Source organism: Bactrocera oleae, chromosome 5 (genome assembly GCF_042242935.1).
Source record: "Bactrocera oleae isolate idBacOlea1 chromosome 5, idBacOlea1, whole genome shotgun sequence".
Taxonomy (NCBI): Eukaryota; Metazoa; Arthropoda; class Insecta; order Diptera; family Tephritidae; genus Bactrocera; species Bactrocera oleae.
This window is the reverse complement of record NC_091539.1, coordinates 74,291,136-74,314,441: the sequence shown is the minus strand read 5'-3', so window position 1 is coordinate 74,314,441 and position 23,306 is coordinate 74,291,136. Positions and strand designations below refer to the sequence as shown.

Genomic DNA, 23,306 nt, shown 5'->3' with positions numbered 1-23,306 from the left:
AGCTGCCGGCAAGCGATTTGAGAATTTTATTGCGGCTCTGTACTTTGGCAGTTAACACCAAAAATTTTAGGGTTATTGACTGGTATGAAGCAAACAGTAGCACCAGCGATAGCCTTGCGGAATTGACGCTCGCCAACGACGACGTCCGTAAGAATGGTTAGTGCAGTGAATATTCTCTCGATAAATTCTGTAAAGCTGACCCAGTTAGCTTTGTTAAAGTTAACAAAGGTGTGGTTGTCCACAGAAATAAAGTCGATCGAGATAATTATAGGCAGATAGTCCCATTCGAGAGTTAGCATAGGTCGCCTGGTTATGCTATTTATCCGACCACCGCTAGTGATTGTAATATCTGGCGTGCTATTACGGGTGCCCATAATTCTGGGGGGCTGTTCCACCAGCTCCATCCCCTACGATCGTTTGACAGGCAGGAGTGCCAAAGGATGGAGCCTTTTTGCGCAAATACAGCAGAAGAGTTTCGAGGGGCTTGGGTTGGACTCGATGCCAGCACGGGTCAGGATTACACAGCAACCCTGCTACTAGGTGTTGCTCTAAGTACGACAAACTTAGACTAAAACTTATCGATCCAACAGGGTTAGATCGCCAAAATTAGCCCTGCATTGTTATAAGTTGGTAGTTATAAATTTTCGGTGTCAAACTTTAGTACGCCATTTATTTAAATTCTGAAATCTTGTGCTGCTAGACATTTATAATTCATATCCTATTAACAATCAATTTTATATCTGCATATAACTACATCTATGATGATTAGTTTGACAAATTCTAAACAAAAAAGCTTGGCACGTTAGGTAGTAAAAAGAGGAATAAATACCATACAAGGTTTTTAAAGAGAAAATAAAAAGTCAAGTTTAAACAATTTTTACTTATCCAGATTATCTTGTGTTTCCAATTGGCGATCAGTAGCTGTATATAATAGTTCAGAATTAGTGATTTTACTAGTTTATTGCAATTTAGAGCTCTGCACTCATATATTTAATATATTTTATCACAATGTAAAATTTGGTTAACTCTAGCATATACTTAATTTTAATTTTAGCATTTTTTTTTTTTTAATAAAGAATTAAAGAAAAACTGGGTTCGGATGCAAACGAAAATTTTATACGCTCGCAAATTGCAGGGCAGGGTAAGTTTCAGGTTGTAGCAAAACATTAAACTAAACTATACTTGCGAACATGTTTCCACACAATTTTATTAATATAACTACACCATTGATATACCTACTATACATATATGATATGACATATTTGGCATAACGTTCGCTAGCATATCGATCTGTATAGGTAGTAAACGGAGGCTAGAATAAGGCTTGGACGATTTCACTAATTTTCCGCAACAAACTATAAATATCCAAAAGTAGATATAATAGAAATACAATATAAAACGTGAATTGTGAAAATCCTTATACTACAATATATTAGATATTTGGTGGCTATGGGAATTCGAGATTATTAAAATCTCAGATTAAGGATCTGGATGTCAAATCATTTTGTCACCTTGATGATATTGATATACATATGTAACTCTGTTAGTTTTAAACGTTAAAAGAAATCGTAAGGAAGAAAACAATAGCACAATAGAAAAATAATTATACGCTGTGCAACATGTTGCGAGAGTATAAATAATCAATGTACAGGTTTGTTACAATTTAGACTTAATTGCAAAAATAGTTCTAAAACGTGATGTAACATGAAAACACTTTTATCAAAACTTAATTTACAAGTCGCTCATTTTCGCTAAATATGTATTCGTAGTTTTCAATAATTAATTTAGTTAATGTATTCATTCGTCCGATGTCACCAAATACAATTTGTTCTGATGTAAAAATGCATGGACCCCATACAATTGCTAAGTTAGATGCAGGCATCCGGTTTTCTTTACTAAAGGCGGCAACACTGAAAACAGAAAAATATAATATAAGTTGTAAATCTTTCCCCATAAGTATTTTAAAATTACTTCTTTAAATGCCGTATAAGAAATTTTAATGTTGCACGATTAGGATCAGGTATTTCCTCAAGCGTATTTTTCAATACTTCAATACCAACAGTCTCAAGAAAATTACGTCCGAGTTGATCATATATATGTTGAGGGATCAAAGGGTTGCTCAATTCTCGAAAGAATTGTTTTAATAAACTGGTAATAGTATGTATATCATCAGCAACCAAAAGATTTGAATTGTATGCGTAGCTTTCGGATAGCTTTTTCTTCAATTCATCAATAGCTACTTTGTTGCCAGAAGCACGATATAATCCATCTTGTAATATCGAGTTTTTACGTTCGATATAAGCTACACAGTCCACAATAAAACGTGGAACATGATGAACAACTTCACTCATTTCTAATTTTTCAAGTGGTGCTCCGAAAATTGGAAACTCGGGTTGCGCATCTGTTTCCAAATATAAACTTTCCGTTTTTCCAAAATGAATGACGTCATTTTGTTTCTTCTCGCTTTTTGGTGAACGTACATTTCTATAACATAATAAATAACATTATAATAAAAAGTAAAAATAATAATAACTCTAACTGGATTCTAAAATCCTGCGATCTGAAATAAATTATCTAATATTGATCTTGTTGAATGTCCGTATTTTTTATTGATTAGAATAGTTAAAAATAAAATTAGGGTCCACTCTTCAAAAATGTCAAATCGAGAATAATTAAAAAGGCAAACGAAATCTTTCAAATACTGGATTTAAATTCTTAATTTTTGAAACCAAAGCACGCTAAAGGTTTTCTAAAATAATAGATACATTGTTTCGTAAAGCAATGTACAGATATTTTGATTTAGCTGCGTATTATTCAAATATTAGGTTGTGTTACTTCGGAGCGTGCTCCCTCTTACATTTTCATTAGAAACCACATTTTCATTGGTAGAAATCTTTGAAAAATGCATTTTTGTATCGTAAAAACTAAACAAAATGGTATATAAGTGGTAATATAAGTTAAAACATAAATGGCCATTCTGATGTGGAGGCAGAAATGCGAATTTTCGAGCCTTTTCCAATCGATTAAAGTATTATAAAGCTTAACATTTTCCGTGAGTATACTTACAGTTTAAAGACGCTTCTTGGAACTGTTTGAGAAATGAGAAAGAAATTGAATAGGTTAAAAGACACATTTAAAAAACGTATTTATTTAATATTTAAAGATGACAGTAAAAACATTATTATTTTATATTTTTATGCATATATAGGATGAAAGCTTATCGCGAATGAGTTAATAAACAAATTTATTCTACGGGAAACGAAGACTAAAAATTTCTTTTCGCTTCAAAGATAATTATGTTCTAGCAAAACTCGATTTTAGTTGCAACAGAAGGAATACACTGATTATAACGGTCATATCCATTGATTTATGGCGTTGGCAGTTTTTTTTCAAATTAGGCCGCCTTCCGCCATATCGTCCTTCAGACGTTCCAATGGCGTTTTTATTTATTTGTATTTGTTTTGATGTTTTTTATGATTGAGCTACAACAAACAATGTCCACAATCTTTGAAATGTGGCCGTTTTCGGTTGATTGCGTGCTCGTGTGGCTCCTTGGCATCACTTCATTTTACGGCTATGATAACCCATTCCGTGGATTCTTCTATTTATTAAACATTCTTGTGGCGCCCTGTCTTAGAAGCGATAAGAACTTTTCAGTCTGCTTGATACGATTTGTTGTTATAAGTATAAATTATATATGTACACGCATGGACAACAGAGTAATGCATATACTCACATTTACTACGCACACGTTCTGTAATTGTTTTTTTGTCATCCACACTTGGTATATCCAAAATATTACCGGACGAAACACTTTTAATAAGCTGGGGAGCAAATAGTTTTGGGGTTGAACTCTCATATTCGGCATTACCTTTAAAGGCCTGGGACCGCAAAAGCTCTTTCTCCGACACGAACTATTAAATACAGTTAATAAGCAGTTAAGTTAACTACATACATACATATGAAATTAGAATAATCAATTTAAAGCTAATAGAAAAAAAATCATTCATTAAAATTTACAGCCATTCCTAACTGACGCGCCAATGGCCAAAAGACTATAGGAACCCGTAATAATGTGGCACTGTTCTGGGTTCTGAGCACGGCACTGACCATTTCGACTTTAATATTAACAACACACAACCTACCTGCTTATTAAAAATAACATATTTCTAATAAATCTTCTCAAATTCATTTAAAATAGACGAAATTGAACCATAACGATGCTCATGATATTCTTCAGACAATATTTCAAGCACTGTAAGGAATAGTATTTCTCAAAAAGAAAAAAATTGGTCTATAATGACTTCTACCACATTTACAGGAATTGCAATAGGTATTCTAATAGTAAGAAATACAACAAATAATACGTAATACTTCAAACAGTTCTATTATGACAACAACTTTCACACTAGTTTGAACATTTGAACAATATTTTAATTACTCTACTAACCTTTAGGAAAGAGGTTGTGTTTGAATTGAGTGTTTTTTGTTCAAACTATTACCTGATATATCTTTATTAAGAGATCAAATTTTAAAATCCATTCTATGCCATTAGCTTATTCTAAATGCTTTGTGATGTAATTTTTTGATATTAAAATCGCGTCGCCCATTTCTTTTTTATATTTTCAAATTGCGATATCATCAGTGACTTTTACTTGGAATTTTTGTAATAGTAGACCTAGATGAAATGAAGTAACTCATTGTTGCTAATAACTATCTAACTGTACGAGGTAAGAGTGTCCTTTCAAATTAGGTGTAACATAACCTTCAACATTGACGTAATCAGATAAAGCCGCTTCGTTATGATCCAAAATATAGAAACGAAGACGATTATTAATACTATATTATGTATGTGAACCCTACCCAATTTGAATTAGGAAAATTAAATATAAATAGCCTACAATCGAACTTTTACAACTTAAAATAAAATGATAGTACATTGACGTCTGAGAACACAGTTTTTCAAACTTAAATACGAACCACATATTTGCACAACATATTAATAGCTTATTTTTACTTACCATGTCATCTTCATCTTCAATATTGGATATATTTAATAGGTTCAGCTTCCACGCATTTACTGGACTCAAACTAGAGTCTGTGGCAGGTTCATTATTTGCACATGTTCTGTTCGTTAATGATGATGGAAATGCTATGTTTTGTTGATGATTAATTGATGTCGGTGACCAATTAAAAGTAGATGTAGTTATAGGTTTCAATTTTCCGTTTGCCTTATTGTGAGAATGCAAGTTTGCATTTTTATTTTTTGCAAAATAATGCGAAGATTGGTTGTATGTGTAATCATATACGATTGCACGAATTTTAGGCTCCTTTAAGCTAAAAAAAATGCACACTGTACGGAAAATGGGATGTAGAAAATTTGAGTTTGATGATGCAGTAATGATGTCAGCACTCGAAGCACTTGTGATTGTACTATTGCTCTGAGAAGTAGTGTTCTGTGATATTATGTCGCCTGCTCCGCAGTATTCATCAAACTGTTTTGAAAACATAAATTCGTCATCGGTCTCCCAATCTCCATGATCTTCCCCATTATCAGATATAACAAGATATGGAATTGATGAATCATTTGACATCCGTTGTTTCCTTTTGTGCAAATACCTCGAATTACCAGTTCGATTACTCAAGTTATAGTATTCAGGATCACTATCGTAAAGAGCCTCTCCAACGGTTTGAAACTTCCAAATGGGCTGGTAAATGTTTTCTTCCCTTGATATTTTAAATTCTTCTTCAGTATAAGATGAATTATTTTTTTCATCAGAAGGGCTAGGATTATTTAAAATTTTGGTCCCAGTTTTCAAATCAATATCTGCATTTTTATTATAATCATAATTATTTACTTTAACTACATTTTCATCAAGATCCAAATATTTCCCTTGAGCTTTTTTACTTCTTTCCAATGATTCTTTAGTTTTTGTACGTAGAACTACTTTGTCATTCATACATTTATTTGTACCCATATTTTGTCTGGCAATTAATTGTGCGCTCTCATTCTCATTAACAATAAAGTCGCTCCCCAAACTACTACTTTGAAAAGCCATTGGAATAAATTTCGTAACTTGTTCGCTCACTGTACTGTCAATTGGTGCTTCACCATAAATGTTCTCTCCTTGTTTATCATGTTTCCATAAACTTCTATGCCGCTTTACTGACTCATTCAGTACAGCCCATAATTTAAATGATATTTTAAAGCTATTATAATTAGCCAGCACCTTTAAAGCACGTTTAACATTGAAGCTCCACGGGTTGAAATTGTAAAGCAGCCAATCTTGAAACCAATTAAAGTACTGCAATCGATTAGAACACAAATGCAAGACGTTTGTATTAAGGCTATACGATATTAACACATTGTTAATTAAACTCACAAAATTAAACTGGTTGATTTTTGGATTTTGATGGCTCACTTCGTATATTTCGTGCGAATTATTGCAAAAATTGCCTATAATATCGAAAAAATAACCGTTTATTTGTTTGGTGTGCTGCCCGTGTGCATTGTTGTATGTAGTGATCATTTCCGATTTGTCTATATCATTTTTTTCAAATTTTTTTTTGATAATTTCGTTTTTAGTTTTTTCTGATACCCCTCCACCACATAGACAACCACAATGATTGCACTTGCTTTTGATCACATTGCAAGTTGAAAAGCAACTAGTTCGACCTTTGTCGGTGGTAACTGTTGAGAGCGGTTGATAATTCATTACCGCAATCGGACTGTGTTCGGAGGGCCATTGGGTTCGCTGCAGTGATGATCGTGCTACGTAGTTTGCTTCTGATAATGTATTGAGCGAATAGTTGGAATGCTCAACAGATGTTTGATACTCTCTCTGTTTATAAACCATAAATTTTTCCATGAGATTTTGCTTAAATACATCAACCATTGCCTCAAAACGATTCTCAATTTGCTTACTAACATGAATATGACTTATTTTATTTGTGAATGTAGTATTTTCTTCTTCTACGTTTTTATCAGTGGCTGTCAAATTAGTCATTCCTATTTCTAAATAGCGAGGGGAAACAAAATTGTTCTTTTCATAACTTGAAGCAGCATCGCAGTATGTGTGTATCAACACGCTTCTTGATGGAAGGCTCTTAGGAATACATAAAGCATAATCGCCATCATCAAATGATGTACCATAAATGTGATAATTATGAACTTGTAGACGAAGCAATTTCACCCAATAACAAACGCTTTCAGACAGAGGGGTGTGAAGCGTTTTATGATCTGGTGTATTAAAAGGACGAGTTGAAATTTTTTTTAGAATTTTGTGTGATTTTGATCGTTTCCTTGAAGCTAATGAACATTCAATAGAACTTTTGGTGTAAACGAAATCTGGATCTTCCTTTAGCAATTCATGCGATTTAGCTTCAGTATGATTAGAAGTCACTTCTAAAGGAATTTTACCAATAAAATGTTCGCGAAATTTTAATCGGCCGTATATATGTTGCTCTCTCCGGAATGCATCGTTGCTAGTTTTCTTTTGTTTAAAATTGAGTATTCTTTGCATATTAAATACTTCATTCGAGGGGGAAACATTAGAGTGTTCTGTGACGTTATAGATTGCCTCTACACGCTTGTGTTTTTTTTTTATACATTCTTGTTTATTCGAATAAAATTGTTTAGACTTTGAACTTTTCTTCAACGACCCCGAAATTCCATCGAAGAGCTTAGGCTTATCCAAATTCTGAAAATACAATGTCTTTTGTTTTTTTTTCATAACTTCAAGTTTTCCTGCTTCCGTTGTTTCCATTAATTTTTCGTTTCTTATACAGAATTCACATTCTTGAGTATTATATAAATTTGAACAAAGGGAACAAATATTTTCATAGATATTCTCCTCAGTGTTCACATGATTTTGATTTCTTTTTCGCGAACTCTGGGATTTTTTATTTTTGGGTCCTTCAACCATACGTATACAAAAGTCACACAAATAATTTTTCCCTTCAAAAATACCATAACCACATCCACGACACAAGTTTTCATAGAAAATATCATTATTTGTCGCTGTTCCAAATAATTTTTTGAATAGTAGTTTTTGGCTTGATAATACGTTATGTTTGATATTTTCGTATATCGGTTGCCTTTTTTCAAACAACTCCGATTTTACGTCATATACCGTAAAACTAAATGCACTTTCGTTTTCAGGGCTTTTGTCTTCATTGAGTCGAGTGTTTTTTTGCGAAACCATTTTACCATACACAGTACTATCATCCTTGTTTTTTGCAAAGTTTGAACAGTTCTCATATATAGTAAAATTCTCTTCTGACATTTTGCATTTCTTTCATTGAAATAAAATTTAGAAAAGCTACTACTTCTCATTAATTTATTAACATTTATTATTGTTCACATTTCCTCCCATGTCTTGTATGTATAATTATTCAAGAAGAATGTTGGAATTAAAATTAATTAAGAGAAATAATTGAATTTATATGCATAAAGGCATGTGCACCAATTCATGTAACTGCATCTGCACTATGTACATATGTACATACATACAAGTATGTATATAAATATGACTTACTCAATTAAGCCGCACCCAAAGCTTTCTTCTAATTAGTGTTTTAACGCGAATATGAACTTGCAATATAGACGCACAATATACGCACAATGTTTCCCGATAAACGGTATTTAATGATTTAACAATCTCGTACTAAGTAGTTTAGTTGTTTAATAATATACAATTTATTATATATTTTGAGTGTATGTATCTACATACATATGTATGTAAGTATTAATAAATATTGCTCTACAAAGAACTTTAGGGAATTTTAAGCGACATTTACAAACTTTTTTTTTACCAAATTCCGAATTTCGTTCGATGGGATGTGTATAATTTGAAAGCGAGAGGTTAACTGAAACGCTTGATCTGAATTTGGCGCCACACTGCAACACCCAGTCTCATTGATGAACTTACAAATATATACAAATTATACGAACAAGTTTCGTTTTCTTTACACTCAAGTAATAATTGTGCAGTGAGAACACTGCAACCATATCAGCGCAAATTTTCTTATTCTTTCGCTTCAATGTTTTTCGCCGTCAATGTTATTATATGCGAGCTCAATCCCGATATCCACTCTTATAAGTGCAAGCATAAGTATGGGTGTATGCAAGAATGATAGAACACAAGATCACGCCCTGAAAGTACCGGTATCTTTATAATCGGAATAGTTTATATTAAGTTTGCCACGAAGTTTGTAACACCCAGAAGGAAACGTCGGAGACCCTATAAAATATATATATAAATGATCAGCATGATGAGCTGAGTTGATTTAGCCATGTCTCGTATCTTCACGAAATTAGGCATGAATTATTGTTTGAGGCAACAACGTAATCTCCGAAGAAATTATATAGATCGGATGACTATATGCTCGTTCGTATATGCTTGTATGAAAAACTCTTTCATTTGACGAGGTATCTACACGAAATTTGGCACAGAATATTATTGTACTTAAAGCAATAGTGCAAGCTCCGAAGAAATTGTACAGATCGGATGACTATAACATATAGCTGCCATATTAACTGAACGATCGGAGTTAAGTGCTTGCATGAAAAACTTCTTCATTTGACGAGGTATCTTACCGAAATTTGGCATGAGTTATTGTATTTTCTAGGGCAAGAATATAATCTCCGAAAAAATTGTTTAGATCGGATCTCTATGTCATACAGCTATCATATAAACTGAACGTCGAAGTAAAATGCCTGCATGGAAAAAAATTTATTTTTTATTGCCGATGCACGAAATTAGATCTGAATCAAGTTATTGTAAGGAAGCTTTGTATCTGTGAAAGGTATTATAGCTTCGGTGCAACCGAAGTTAACGTATTTTCTTGTTTTTGTTTTTAATGGACAACCAGCTGTTCGCGACGTGCTGTTTATTGAGATTCACACTTTTAGTAGTTTACAACATAACCTAGATAGAGAGGTTGGTGGCATGGTTTTCTTCTAATTTCACCAATTTTCACAGTGTTTGAGGAGTAGCTAAAAATACTTGTTCTCATCAAGTGTGATTGATTCAGCTTTAGTAGTTTGTGATATATGTATGTATGTACATTAAACTTATTCGATGGCGAGGCAACGTACACTTTTTAAAAATTTTTAAGCCTCGGATATGCTGTACCAAATAACGGTTTTATATTCTAGTTATATTATCTTATATTCCATATTTTCCTCCCTTATCCCTGTGATGAATATTCGTGTATATCGTTTCGAATGTTATCTATCTATGCATTATTCAGATGATAAAAATATTACTCTCGTTACAAATTGTAAAAATATGTACATATGTAATAATAATTTAAAATTCCTTTCTTCGCTCCAACACAGTTTAAGCGTACTCAACCGCATTACATATGCTTGTAAACGCAAATAAATGTACCATATATATATTTCAATACTAATATTATAAAAAGGACAGATTTGATTGTTTGTTTGAATTGAATAGGTTCGAAAACTACTTGACGGATGACGGAAAAATTCTTTCACCTTTGGAAAGCTATACTATCTTTGATGTTTGGTGTAACATAGACTATATTATATTTTCAAAAAAGTTAGAGATCCTTACTAAAACGCCAATAATGTAACCTAAGAATTAAAAAATTCCATAGATCGCGTGCGTACTATTGATTGTAGTACAAAATAACGTAATTATGTCTAAATGTTATGGTTTCGTCATAATAGGTGTTCATATATTAAAACAAATTATTGAAATGCCGCCTCTGTATTAATCCTTATCAAAAGTAAATAATTTATATTCAACACTCATTTAATACCTTTATAATTTTTTTTTAATTATTTGATTCGGATATTCCAATCGAAAGATATCACGAATTTAAAAATCTAAGTATTTGAAAAAAGTCGCGTGATCGTTGCTCACCCTGCTCGGCTAGGTTACGACTTAATATACGATTGGTGCAAAGAATGTCAAAAAACAAAGGAAAAGGAGGAACTAATATAAGGACTTTCAAACATCCGGTTGATTTTACACTTTATATTTTGGTCAATGTCAAGGCATCTTAATGGAACTCAGAAGGGATTTTTTGCTAGTATTGTATAATATATCTTAAAAGTCGCCATTAAATGTCATAACGAACAGAAGTAGTAAGTCACAATTTATAACGACATAAAATGGCAAATAAAATCGCGTTGCGTTTGTGTTAATCGATAGCACACTCTAAGAGAAAGAACGACATATACTTATATCTATATGGCGTACATTAAAAAGTTTCAATATCACTGCAGAAATTTGAAACAACTAAAGTTAGGTACCATTTTTATACTTTCGCAACCTGTTGCTACAGAGTATAATAGTTTTGTTCACCTAACGGTTGTTTGTATCACCTAAAACAAATCGAGTTAGATATAGGGTTATATATATAAATGATCAGGATGAAGAGACGGGTTGAAATCCGGGTGACTGTCTGTCCGTCCGTCCGTGCAAGCTCTAACTTGAGTAAAAATTGAGATATCTTTATGAAACTTGGTAGACATGTTTCTTGGTACCGTGGGACGGTTGGTATTGCAGATGGGCGTAATCGGACCACTGCCACGCCCACAAAACGCCATTAATCAAAAACAAATAAATTGCCATAACTAAGCTCCGCAATAAGATATAAGACTGTTATTTGGTACACAGGATCACATTAAGGAGGGGCATCTGTAGTTAAATTTTTTTTTTAAAGTGGGCGTGGTCCCGCCTCTAATAGGTTTAATGTGCATATCTCCTAAACCGCTAATGCTATAATAACAAAATTCACTGGAAGCAAATGTTTTTAGCACTTCTATTGACGGTGTGAAAATAGTTGAAATCGGGTGGCAACTCCGCCCACTCCCCATATAACGGTACTGTTAAAAACTACTAAAAGCGCGATAAATCAAGCACTAAACACGCCAGAGACATTAAATTTTATCTCTGGGATGGTATGAGATGACTTTATAGGAACCGCGTTCAAAATTAGACAGTGGGCGTGGCACAGCCCACTTTTAGGTGAAAACCCATATCTTGAGATCTGCTTAACCGATTTCAACCAAATTCGGTGCATAACGTTCTTTTCATGTTTCTATGTCATAGTGCGAAATGGCCACGCCTACTTCCCATATAACACCATTTTAAATTCCATCTGATTCTTTCACTTTTCACGATGCAAATCAGGCAACAATGACTGTATCGGGATAAAACTTTGCGTGAATAATGCGATTAAAGTATGCCACCTTGTGGTCAAAAATTGTCTAAATCGAACCAAAACTGTTTAAGCCCCTAAGTACTAAATATGTGAACCCCAGTGCCTATAGTTGACTTTCTACCGAAAATATCAGTCAATCCACAAAGAAATCTTAACCGAGTATACTATTTGACTTTGCGAGAGTATAAAATGTTCGGTTACATCCGAACTTAGCCCTTCCTTACTTGTTTTTTTTTGTTTTTATTGCTACTTTTTTTTGTTTATACTCAAATATATATTTAGGAGAGAAATTCGATTCGTGGAATATATTGGTTTACAGAATTGAAAGTGTGGATTACGCATATGTACTGTGATTGTTTGCATTAATGCGTTAGATTGTAATTGTTTTGATAATATTTGACCGAATTCTAAATTATTTTCTACAATGTATTTATAGATAAAATTAAATACTCGTATTAACTGCAATGCATGTTGGATACATTACCTTTATATTGCCATCGATAAAAAAACGTAAAATAATATTTTAAAGAAAAGAAAATATACCATAATATTTTAAATAAATAAATGTATTTATATATTTTTAAAATTTTTCTTTTCCTATTGGGTTACAAGGACATTCACCTTGATACCATATCGAATTGTTCCCATTTCTGCTTTATGATTTGGTAACGAATAAGTTTGCGTAATATCAATCGTTGTCTGATTCTCAATAATCCTCTTACCTAAATTAATTATTTTTAAACTGTAAAGAAGAAAAGAAAAATTAAGTGTATGCAGTACAAATATATTCATATAACATATTTATTAAAACCTAATTAAATTGATCAAGCGCCAAATTTTTGGTATTATTAAACATTCTTAGGTCCTTTAATCAGAGCTTATGCGACGACAGAACTCAATGTCCGGTTAGCCATCAATTCTTAATTAAAATATGTTCAAATTTATCAACATTGTTTTCCGTTTAAAACACATAGTTGAAGTTGACAAATGTATTAATTGTCTCGTACGTTTTATGGGAATGAGTTCATTTCAACACTAAACTTTAGATAGTCATCTTATTAGTGTATTTAGTATTAGACATATTATCGACAGAGCTGAAGTTGTTGATTATACATCATCTTGCGCACATTTAAAACATTTAAAATCTCATATACTCCATCCTCGCAAAACGATCTGCTGTGTTACTTGGTTAAATAATTATAAGCTAATAAAGCTTATTAACTCTAAAATAAAATTTCCAAAATGTTCATACATATTTTTGAGTAAATAACTGAATTCTCATACACTAAAACTTTTCCACTAAAAGTAAGGAATGTAATAAATTTGATTTCGTGTTTAAGGAACGACCTGAAATTTAAATATTATATAATGGCAGCAATGGATTCAATTTCAATTCAACTGCAATTAATAAATTACACATTAATTTAATGACATGTTTTCTAATGTGGAAAACAAAGTGATGTACTAGTATTTTAGAGTAAACTGAGTAACTTTTTACGCTGCCGCTTACTCTGCTCTATTAGATAAATGTTCGCGTATAAAAGTGTTTTTATCGACGAAATACGTTTTTTTCGATAAAATGGCAATAAATAGTGTTTATAAGAAAAAGCTAAATTAGTAATCGATCGAGTTAAGCCAATAAATTTATTTTATCATAGAAAAGTGCCATCAAGTTTAAGCCCAGAGTGTTCTTTAACAGAGTATCCAATATCAGATGAATTCTTGACATACAGCCACCAGGCTTATATACTATTTATACTACTACCTATTGCAAAAACGCACTACTCCTTATATACCTCTACCATGAAATGTTGTGTAATTTTAAAATATCTCTCATAAAACTTTGATCTGTAATTATCTCGACTAAAACCTTCGAAGGCTTATTGAATACAAAAATTGTTAACGCACATACTTAAAAAACTAAAAGATAACTGTCATAGTTTTCTAATTAAAGGAAATGGCTAAATTCGCCACAAAATCGATGATGTGAAAATGATTATAAACTATATAGTACGGTATAATACAATCAAAAAGTTAAAAACGAATGAACGTTAATTTCATCGAGATTTGGTTAGTGGTACACAATGCCAACGCACGAGCTGTGTTCAATCCGTTCCCACGAAAGTCGGGTCTACGTAAACGGAACGGACCCGGATTATTATCCGGCCAAAAACTGTCAACCCAGCATCATTTCTCCAAATTACTTCAGGAATGGTTTTTGCCGCTACAACAACAACAGCAGTGTTCGAACCCTGTTCCGACTAAGATAAAATAAAGGATTTTTCTAAATTTTCCTAGATTTCCTGTTCCGACTAGGATAAAATAAAGATTTTTCTTAACAGCTTCGCCATTGAAAAGATAATCGCCAATTACTATTTAAAATAGTTCCTCGCAAAATAATAATAAGTCGGTATAAAACTTTTGCCGGATAACATTAAGGTTTAGACCTCAATTAGTGGAAAAAGTTCAACCAAGTATATACCAAAGACTTAAAGCTAATTATCTTACATATATTTATACTCAAATTTATGAATATAATTCTATAACTGTTACTTTTTGTAGTGTAATTATTTCGTGAACACAAGTTTGAAGGATTATTTTATTTATTGTACTAAACTATTGTTCAAGTACACAATATACAAAATACTGTAATTGAACTGAAATCAATGGACAATTATGTTGAGTACATGTTAATGACAGTTACTGTGTAGTCAAATGCTTTCAAAGCTCTAATACAGAATCAAAGGTTAACTAATTTTAATTCAATGGTTTTGGCAAATATCCATTGATTCTTGGTAATTGGTTAATGATTACTACAGCAGATACAATTCTTAAAGTTTTGCATGACTGTAAGGAAAATAATTAATGAACAGCTAAAACAAAATCCTTTTGTTTTCTATGCAGCGTCTGACAAACGGAAAACGTGATTGACAAATCTCGTATACTTCAAAATGCATTAAAACTGTTTTGTTATTGTTTAAGGGTTCAAAGCACAATGTATTGACACAAACACTAATCGTATACAGCGATTTCTCAAGATTTAAAGTCTCTAAACAAATTTTTATTTTATATAATTACAATTACAACTATTTGGATAATTTTTATTCTCTTGCTACATGTTGTTACAGAGTATAATATTGTAGTTTTGTTCATCTAACGGTTGTTTGTATCAGCTTAAACTAATCGAGATAGATATATAAATGAACAGGATAATGAGACGAATTGAAATCCGGTTGACTGTCTTTCCGTCCGTCCGTCCATCCTTCTGTGCAAGCTGTAACTTGAGTAAAAATTATTACACATGTTTATTGGCACCATTAGAAGATTGGTATTGAAGATGGGCGTAATCGTATCATTGCCACACTCACAAATCGCCATTAATCGAAAACTTATAAATTGTCATAACTAATAGACTAGAGCAGAAAGCCTTTAAAATAATAAAATTCATAGTCGGTTGAAACCCATCAGAAACAAAAGATATATTGACAAACATTAAAGTAAAAAGAAGTAAGGAAAGGCTAAGTTTGGGGTAACTGAACATTTCATACTCTTGCAACTTTCAAGGATCAAATCCGAAAAAATACATATATGTATACCTTTAGGTGTTGGCAAAGCTTCCTATTCACGACTCACTATGTTATTTGACGAAATCGTAAATTATATATATAAGTTATATTATAGGTCATAGACTCACTTAGCAAGCGGTAACTTGAGTAAAAATTGAGATATCTTGATGAAACTTGGTACACATGTTTCTGGGCATTGTAAGACGTTTGGTATTGGAAATGGTACCATGGCGTAATCGGACCTTTGCACGACCACAAAATTGATCAAATCAAGTCAATAGTACCCCATATCCTACTTATAATAATTTTCGTTATTTTAACAAATTTTATTCCGATAATTTCGGTCAGTGAGTATTATTTATATATAAAATTGCTTCAAAATATATTTTAGAGTATACATGAGGAACGTCAAAATTAATGCAATCAGCCCGTCCCTTCCTCTAGAGCCAATACACTCCGTAAAATGAGTTCCGTCTTTCCACTTGTCTTTTAACCGTTTAGGTTGGTCAAAATGTTTGATATTTCAGTGGAATTAAGTGAACAAGTTTTCTTAAAAATTACGTGGTTTAGCGCTTAATTATAATGGAATTGGTCTATACCTTGGTTTAAACCTCATATCCCTAATATAATGAATTCCGATCCTTTGGTAGACGTTTTTCACATCAACTCAATATATTAATATCACATACATATATGTATCTCATTTGAAGGTTAATATAGTTTTAGCTAACGCGAAGTAAAATATACAGGAAAACTAAGTCTAAGTTTATGGCCTTCAATATAAGTCAAGAAGATACCAAATTTGATTGTAATTTATACACGATTTCATCGAATAATGGATGTTTAATTCATTGACAACATTTTTTAATATAAAGTTTTGCCAGCACCTGAAAGAATTCCCGAGCTTTGATTCTGGCAAGTTGCAAGATTATAAAATATTACACCCGAACTTTGCCCTTCCTTACTTGTTTATTTTTATCTTGTGCAACAAAATTTTTTCTTTCACGAAATATGGTGTAAACTTACATTCCTGTGTCCAAAACACACGGCATTTTTATACCCTGAACAGTGTATATTAAGTTTGCCACGAAGTTTGTAACACCCGGGGACGCTATAAAATATATACGCCCGTCTGTCCGTTTGCCTGTATATATACGAACGCGTCTCTCAGTTTTTAAGCTATCGATTTGAAATTTTGCACCTGTCCATTAAGAAGCTGCTCATTTGATGGATATCGGACCAATATAGCATATAGCTGCCATTCAAACTGAACGATCGGAATCAAGTGTTTGTATGGAAAATTCTTTCATTTGACGAGGTATCTATAATAATAATGGAATCTCCGAAGATATTGTATAGATCGGATTATTATAGCATATAGCTGGCATATAAATTGAACGATCGGAATCAAGTTCGTGTAGGGAACCTTTGTATCTGTGAAGGGTATTATAACTTCGGTGCAACCGAAGTTAACGTTTTTTCTTTTTTTTATTCAAAATATTTATTTTTGTCCTAATATTGCTCTAATATCAAAAAAAAATACAAATTTTCAATCAAAAATTCTCAAGTCAAACTTTCAAATTTTTTTTAAATGCGAGTAGGCTTGTAATTGTTGAAACCTCCACTATTTATACCATAAGAAAGTAGAGGTTTCAGCAATTATTAAGCCCACTGACTTTTTAAAACAAATTTAAAATTTGACTTGACAACTTTCGATTGATATTAATTAGTATGTATAGTAATTTCCAACTTCCCAGCTGACTATAAACCTTTTAAGTTGGTCAAAATGTGTTTTATAATATAATTAGCGGACGCGCAGTAAAATATAGCAATAAAACTAAGTGGGTACATGATTATCAAAATAAGTTAATAATAATAAGATACTAAATTTGATTGTAATCCATTCGTGATTTTATCGGATAAAAAATGTACAATTCTTTAGCAATATTTTTTAACATAAAGTTTTGCCAACACTTTAAGGTATTTCTTGATCCTTCAAGTTCCAAGAGAATGAAATGTTCGGTTACGTACACCCGAACTTAGCCCTTCCATACATGTTTGCTTTGTCTTTTCAATGTATGTTATGGGCACTTGTAAATCTGAGCTTTCGATGTTTTCAACATTATTATGACATCATTAGATGCTACATACGAGTATATAAGTAATTACTGTTTCGTGACCTTAACCCTCACAAATGCAAACAAACTCTCGCACACACTCTGCCCCTAAACAGCAAGAGTGGAACTTTTTATCTCTCAATTTCTGTTTCATATAGAATGGAATTAATTATAGGCAAATCACCATTTCGCACTTTCGGCCGATTGCCCTCAATCTTACTTACCTGGTTTCACTAGGTGCCTACTCTGCTCAAATTTCAATCTTATTTAAAAGTTTTTGAGAAACCCGTTCATTTGTTTTCTTTTTTTCATATTTATTTATTCCTTTTTTGTGTTATAATTTTACAAAAAAAAATTTAAATCGTGTTCTCCTGTGCAAAAACATTTATGGTTAGTTCACAGTACTCACCGAAGCAATTGTTTTATGTTCGCCATATTGGTTCGACTTAATTTAAGTCATATTTAGTTGAATTTATTACTGCGATAAAATTATTAGTTGCAAACTAGTATTATTTGAACGATAATACCATATACAGTCATGTCTTCGAACATTAATTATTTTGTGCATAAAGTATATTCAGCGGGAATATAGCAATTTCGATTTATATATTATTATTTGTAACTTTAAATAGCCACGTCTGGTTTTATTAACGTTTAAAGAACAACTAAAGTCTTCTAGTTAACAAGTTCAATGCAGTAATCAAAATTCAGTATAAATACATATGTACATACATTTGAATATGGCTCACACACCTCACGGAGTATCTGTGTTACACGAACGAAATTTTTAACACACATGCAAACAAACATAGACATGTGAAAGAACAAACGAGCACTCAGCACGACTCAACTTGAACTCTATATATGTATTTACAAAACTGGTAGTGGAACTGCGTTGCTACCAAGTCTTTCGTTCGCCGTTTCATTGGTTATACCCTCTTAATTACAGTTACCAACATGGTGTCTTTCGCACGAAATTTTGTGAATCATTCAGTTCATTTATTGTTGCGTTACTTAATACTTTTTTAGTTTGAAGACATTCAAACTAAGAATTTTACAAATAGTGATTGTATATTCAATTTCATACAATCCTAAACCATTAACCTATTCGAAGGGCAGTGTAATATTTGATTTTGATTAATACAATTTATATTGTATGCGAAAAGTCATTAAATTAAAATAAATTAAAAAATTGGTATTTTTAGACTAGATTTTTATTTTTCAAGGTATTTGGTGATTTTCAATTTCCAAACTTAGTACCCGGTGGAATTCCAATATGCCGGAGTGAGCGAAAACTGTAAAAAGAATAAAATCGAACATCTTTCTGAAGCTTTTAAGCAAGTAAAACCAATGACATTCTACAGAGGTTTATTATAAAAAACATTGTACTCTATATGAATCAACCATTTACCGAAAATATTTTATACTCTTGTTCACCTAACGGTTGTACGGATATAGGTTTACATACAAGTATATACAAAGGGTCAGAATGATGAAACGAGTTAAAACCCGGTTGATTGTCTTGTCGCCCATCTTTGCTAGCTGTAACTTGAGTAAAAATTGTTACACAACTTTCTTACTGCCACTCCCACAAAACTTCTAAATTGCCATAATTAAGCCCAAAATTAAGAAACAACCCATTATTTGGAACAACGAACCGCAATAACTGTGCTTTAAATTTCATTATATTATCGATTTAGCGCTGAACATGAATGAAGTTGGTCTAGACCTTGGTCTTAATCTCATATCCCAAATATCATCAATTCCGATCTTCTGATTGCCGTTTTGCACATCAACAAATATATTAAATTTAGCCTCTTCTGTTAAGTTAGTCAGATAGGATGGTTTTAATATAATTTTCGTCGAATAAAGAATGTTGAGTTCCTTCGCATCAATTTTTAACATGAAGTTTTGCTAACACTTAAAAGTATTTCCCCAGCTTTGATCCTTGAAGGTATGAAATGTTCGGTTACACCCTTGTTAGATATTAGTTTTATAAAATTATTCCATTCGATTCGTTGGGTTGCAGTACTTCACATCGACAGACTTGAGCGATTTGGCTTTGCCATTAAAGCAATTAACCTTTTTCCAATTCTTATTAATTTATAAAAAAAAGATTATAAATTAAAAATGTTCAATAAATTTGAATGAGATAATTTAACTGAAATATAATGCAAATTAGATATTGGATTTCTCTCAAGGTGTATGTACTACATTAAATATTTCTGGCAAACATTAAACCACCTATTCCTGGGTTTTTAACAATATCCAAGCGTATTACTATACATATAAATAAATATGTATTATGTGTAATATGAATGAATATTAGTATTATTTTTTATTTTTAAATAGTTTCATTGATACAGGAAGCAACTTCAGTAAGAATGGCATTTAATTGAACAATGGCTAGATCTGCAGCCTTATGTGTGCATTCATCCGCTTCAGAAAACACTGCAGGAACACGACTCTTAGCACCTTTGATAGTATTTATAGACCGACGTGTGTTTTTAATGTACAATGTAGCTTTAACCGTTAGTTTAGCGTAACAAGAATTCTTTAAAATACTGTTTTTGTAATTTTTGCATTTTTGATAGAGTTTTAAAACGTTATAACCGTCAAATACTATCTCTTGAGTTGCAGTGTTAACGTCATTCATAATTCCTTCTGATGTTTTAACAGCAATACTACCGCAGACATTAATTTCATCATGGAAATTGTCCACAACGATCTCAACTTCTGGCTCCTTAACTTCTACACACTTTGGACTCTCTTCGCGGCGATCCTCAATGTTCTGCACGACAGTGTCAACTTGGTTTGTGGGTTCTACAACGATTATTTTGTATTGCAATTGCAAAGCGTTAGCAGTTCGAATAGTAGTTGCTTGAGCTTCTTTTATAAAATCATCTACAATTCCTTCATAGTTAACATTTGGCAATGCAACTTGTGTAGCACTAATCTAAAAAGGATATTTATGTATTTCACATTCTAAATTTTAAGAAATGTATAATAATTACCGCATTCGCAAGACAAATAAGTATTATTGCTGTGAGGACTTTCATTATTTCAGTTAATGTTAGCTGACGAAGAGTTAACGACTATTTCATTTTAAATATCATGGGGCTATTTTATAAGTCCCAATCATCCATTGTTTAGATTATAGAAACTTTACGATTACCATCATAAATCACACAGTCATTCAGACATACATATGTATACCTTTTGCAGCGGCACCGTTTTTTTATAAATTATTTCTAATTTTATTGGACTTTCATTTTTAGTTTTAATCTTATAAATATGTTTTTGTATTAATTTATCCTATAAGTTGAATTTCATACTGAACAAACAATTTTGAAAACCAATTTGATCAGAATTATAACCTATAGAACCTATAGTTTTGGTTATATGTCTTATTTACATATACATTTGCGGTCTAAATAAATTTTCTTTGCCTAAGCGATAAAACTTATTTTTTATTTTGTATCACATTATATATTCACTAAATTTTTAATTATCAAATCATTTTGAACAGCATGTATTTACCATATCACAATTATAGTGTATTTGTCCCACTGTACAATGTGGATAAGAATTAATTCGCTAATTTTAGATTAACCAATGCAAAACAATTAATGATGGATTTGCTATTATAAAATAGCTTAATCGTTTCCTTTTCCAGACTGTTTCCAAAGCGCTACACTTACATATGTACGTATGCAATTGATTGATGATGGAATTGCTATTATAAAGTAACTTAATCTTTTCTTTTTTCACACTAATGTCAAAACTTTTTAGTACATACATATTTATATACTTATATGTGTACATATGTAATTGAAATAATTATTATGTATACGTATATTAACGATGTTGTTTTACCATTTAGTTACCAAAAGTACTATCTAAAGAATATACACATCTATCAATTTATCAATACATATACGCATTTAAATATGTTTGTATACCGTTAATATTATAAACACACAATTGACTATGACTAGCCTCAAACAACTTATTTGCCATTCCACCACTCTAATTGTATCTAAATAACCAGTTCAATTTTTGAATTATGAAAATACTCAAAAATAATAGTAAAATAAGTGCTTACATTAAACTTAATACCTATGTTAATATTACTTTGAATTAACTATAAATGTTTACGGATCTGACCTAAAGTAGTTATCTTATTTATATATTAAGCATATTAGCAAATGAAGTTACATCTCCACACAGTAAATCATTGTCACCCCTCCTATTGCTCTCTTCATTTCGTTAAGCATGCATTCATCGAGACGAATTACATACGTATATGTATATATGTATGTATATATTATATATATGCAACTTGGGTAAAACATAAGCCGATTCCATACACTTTTAATACCAAACAACGTATTTGTATATTGATTTAATGGTCAATTAATTTCACTAATATATATATCATATTGACCGATATTTTCAGTAAAAAGTCTATTATTATTCTTTTTGTGAAACTAGAAAACGTGTGTACCGTTTTACAAATTGCAGTTTACGAAAAAATGCCACATATCGCATGTACACACAGTCGGGTCTATGTATTGAAAGTACACGGAATTTTATCCGTCCAAGGACGGTCAACCTCACAGTATTCCTCAATATGAGGGCTGTTTTCTGCCGATGCAGGAACAACAATTACTTTCCCCAACAAATGTAAAGGCAAGCTAATGCGTTACGACTGTTGGACATCCTCAATCAATATTTCTCAAACAATGGAGCGATGTATAAAAAATTAAAATTAGAATGAATAAAGTATTTTCAAATACATCTGATTACGAAGTTGGTTCAAAATGATTGGTGGCTATAGTCTTATAAATATGTTTGTGCTTTTTATCCTTGAAAAAGCTTAAAATATTAATTATTGAAAACTATAAACTGATAATGTACTTGATAATAATTGTACCTAAAACCCTATTTTACTCTTTAAAATTATAAAAAATGAACATTTGATTCGATTTGTACACATTATTTTCATAAGATGAAGTGGATTTTTAAAGTGGTTTTGCAAAAATCGCTTAAAAAAATTCGAAAGGAGGTTAAGTTGTACAGTGGGTTGTTGTTAGCAAAAATAAGCATAAAATTCATGTGAATGATATGAATAAGTATTTGTTATGAAAAAAATGTATTTATTGCGTGTTTATATACATATATAACATATATATTTTATATATGCATATTTTATATATACCTTTGTCCAGATTTTCTAAAAATGAAGATATAAAACAGCTTTGGATTATTTTTTTCGACCCAAAAATTTAAGAATTTTCTCCGATAATTTTAAAGTATATGATTATATGATATATTATACAATAAATTCAAATTTGAGTCTATCTTAATGTGCAATAAAGTGGTACGAATAAATTATTTTTCAAATCAAAAATTTTATTTTTAT

General features: G+C 31.6%; 2 protein-coding genes and 2 long non-coding RNA genes across 6 annotated transcripts; 1 reads left to right on the top strand and 3 right to left on the bottom strand.

Moving 5' to 3' along the window:
• Positions 1–641: 641 nt before the first annotated feature.
• Positions 642–8,900, bottom strand: RhoGAP18B (Rho GTPase activating protein at 18B). 3 transcript variants are annotated; one of them, XM_014230601.3, is made up of 6 exons: positions 6,384–8,868; positions 5,022–6,305; positions 3,737–3,914; positions 3,067–3,088; positions 1,972–2,484; positions 642–1,910 (listed from the first exon to the last, which is right to left on the bottom strand). In XM_014230601.3, exons 1-6 carry the CDS (start codon positions 8,283–8,285, stop codon positions 1,727–1,729), a joined length of 4,083 nt encoding a protein of 1,360 aa, XP_014086076.3. In that variant the 5' UTR covers positions 8,286–8,868; the 3' UTR covers positions 642–1,726. The 3 variants fall into 3 exon arrangements, with proteins under 3 accessions (XP_014086076.3, XP_014086075.3, XP_036220986.2); XM_014230600.3 differs by having other exon boundaries at positions 5,022–8,870; XM_036365093.2 differs by lacking the exons at positions 642–1,910; positions 1,972–2,484; positions 3,067–3,088 and adding an exon at positions 3,121–3,632 and having other exon boundaries at positions 5,022–8,900.
• LOC118681278 (uncharacterized) lies at positions 707–22,279 on the top strand. Its single transcript, XR_011396567.1, has 3 exons — positions 707–1,651; positions 20,561–21,586; positions 21,674–22,279. It is a non-coding gene; the product is annotated as an uncharacterized lncRNA (long non-coding RNA).
• Positions 12,715–18,792, bottom strand: LOC138857469 (uncharacterized). The gene is made up of 2 exons (XR_011396566.1): positions 18,291–18,792; positions 12,715–12,940 (listed from the first exon to the last, which is right to left on the bottom strand). It is a non-coding gene; the product is annotated as an uncharacterized lncRNA (long non-coding RNA).
• On the bottom strand, positions 20,185–20,999 carry LOC106614657 (uncharacterized). Its single transcript, XM_014230506.3, has 2 exons — positions 20,896–20,999; positions 20,185–20,837 (listed from the first exon to the last, which is right to left on the bottom strand). Exons 1-2 carry the CDS (start codon positions 20,938–20,940, stop codon positions 20,226–20,228), a joined length of 657 nt encoding a protein of 218 aa, XP_014085981.1. The 5' UTR covers positions 20,941–20,999; the 3' UTR covers positions 20,185–20,225.
• Positions 22,280–23,306: the final 1,027 nt, after the last annotated feature.

What these genes read in the sequence shown, in the direction of transcription:
- RhoGAP18B (XM_014230600.3), bottom strand. Translation starts at nt 8,285, where the DNA reads ATGTCAGAAGAGAATTTTACTATATATGAGAACTGTTCAAACTTTGCA. An exon ending in TTGAAGATGAAGATGACATG is followed by an intron (nt 3,915 to 5,021) that starts GTAAGTAAAAAT and finishes TGTATTTAATAG; the next exon opens with TTCGTGTCGGAGAAAGAGCT. An exon ending in CCAAGAAGCGTCTTTAAACT is followed by an intron (nt 2,485 to 3,066) that starts GTAAGTATACTC and finishes ATTATGTTATAG; the next exon opens with AAATGTACGTTCACCAAAAA.
- LOC106614657 (XM_014230506.3), bottom strand. Translation starts at nt 20,940, where the DNA reads ATGAAAGTCCTCACAGCAATAATACTTATTTGTCTTGCGAATGCG. An exon ending in TTATTTGTCTTGCGAATGCG is followed by an intron (nt 20,838 to 20,895) that starts GTAATTATTATA and finishes TATCCTTTTTAG; the next exon opens with ATTAGTGCTACACAAGTTGC.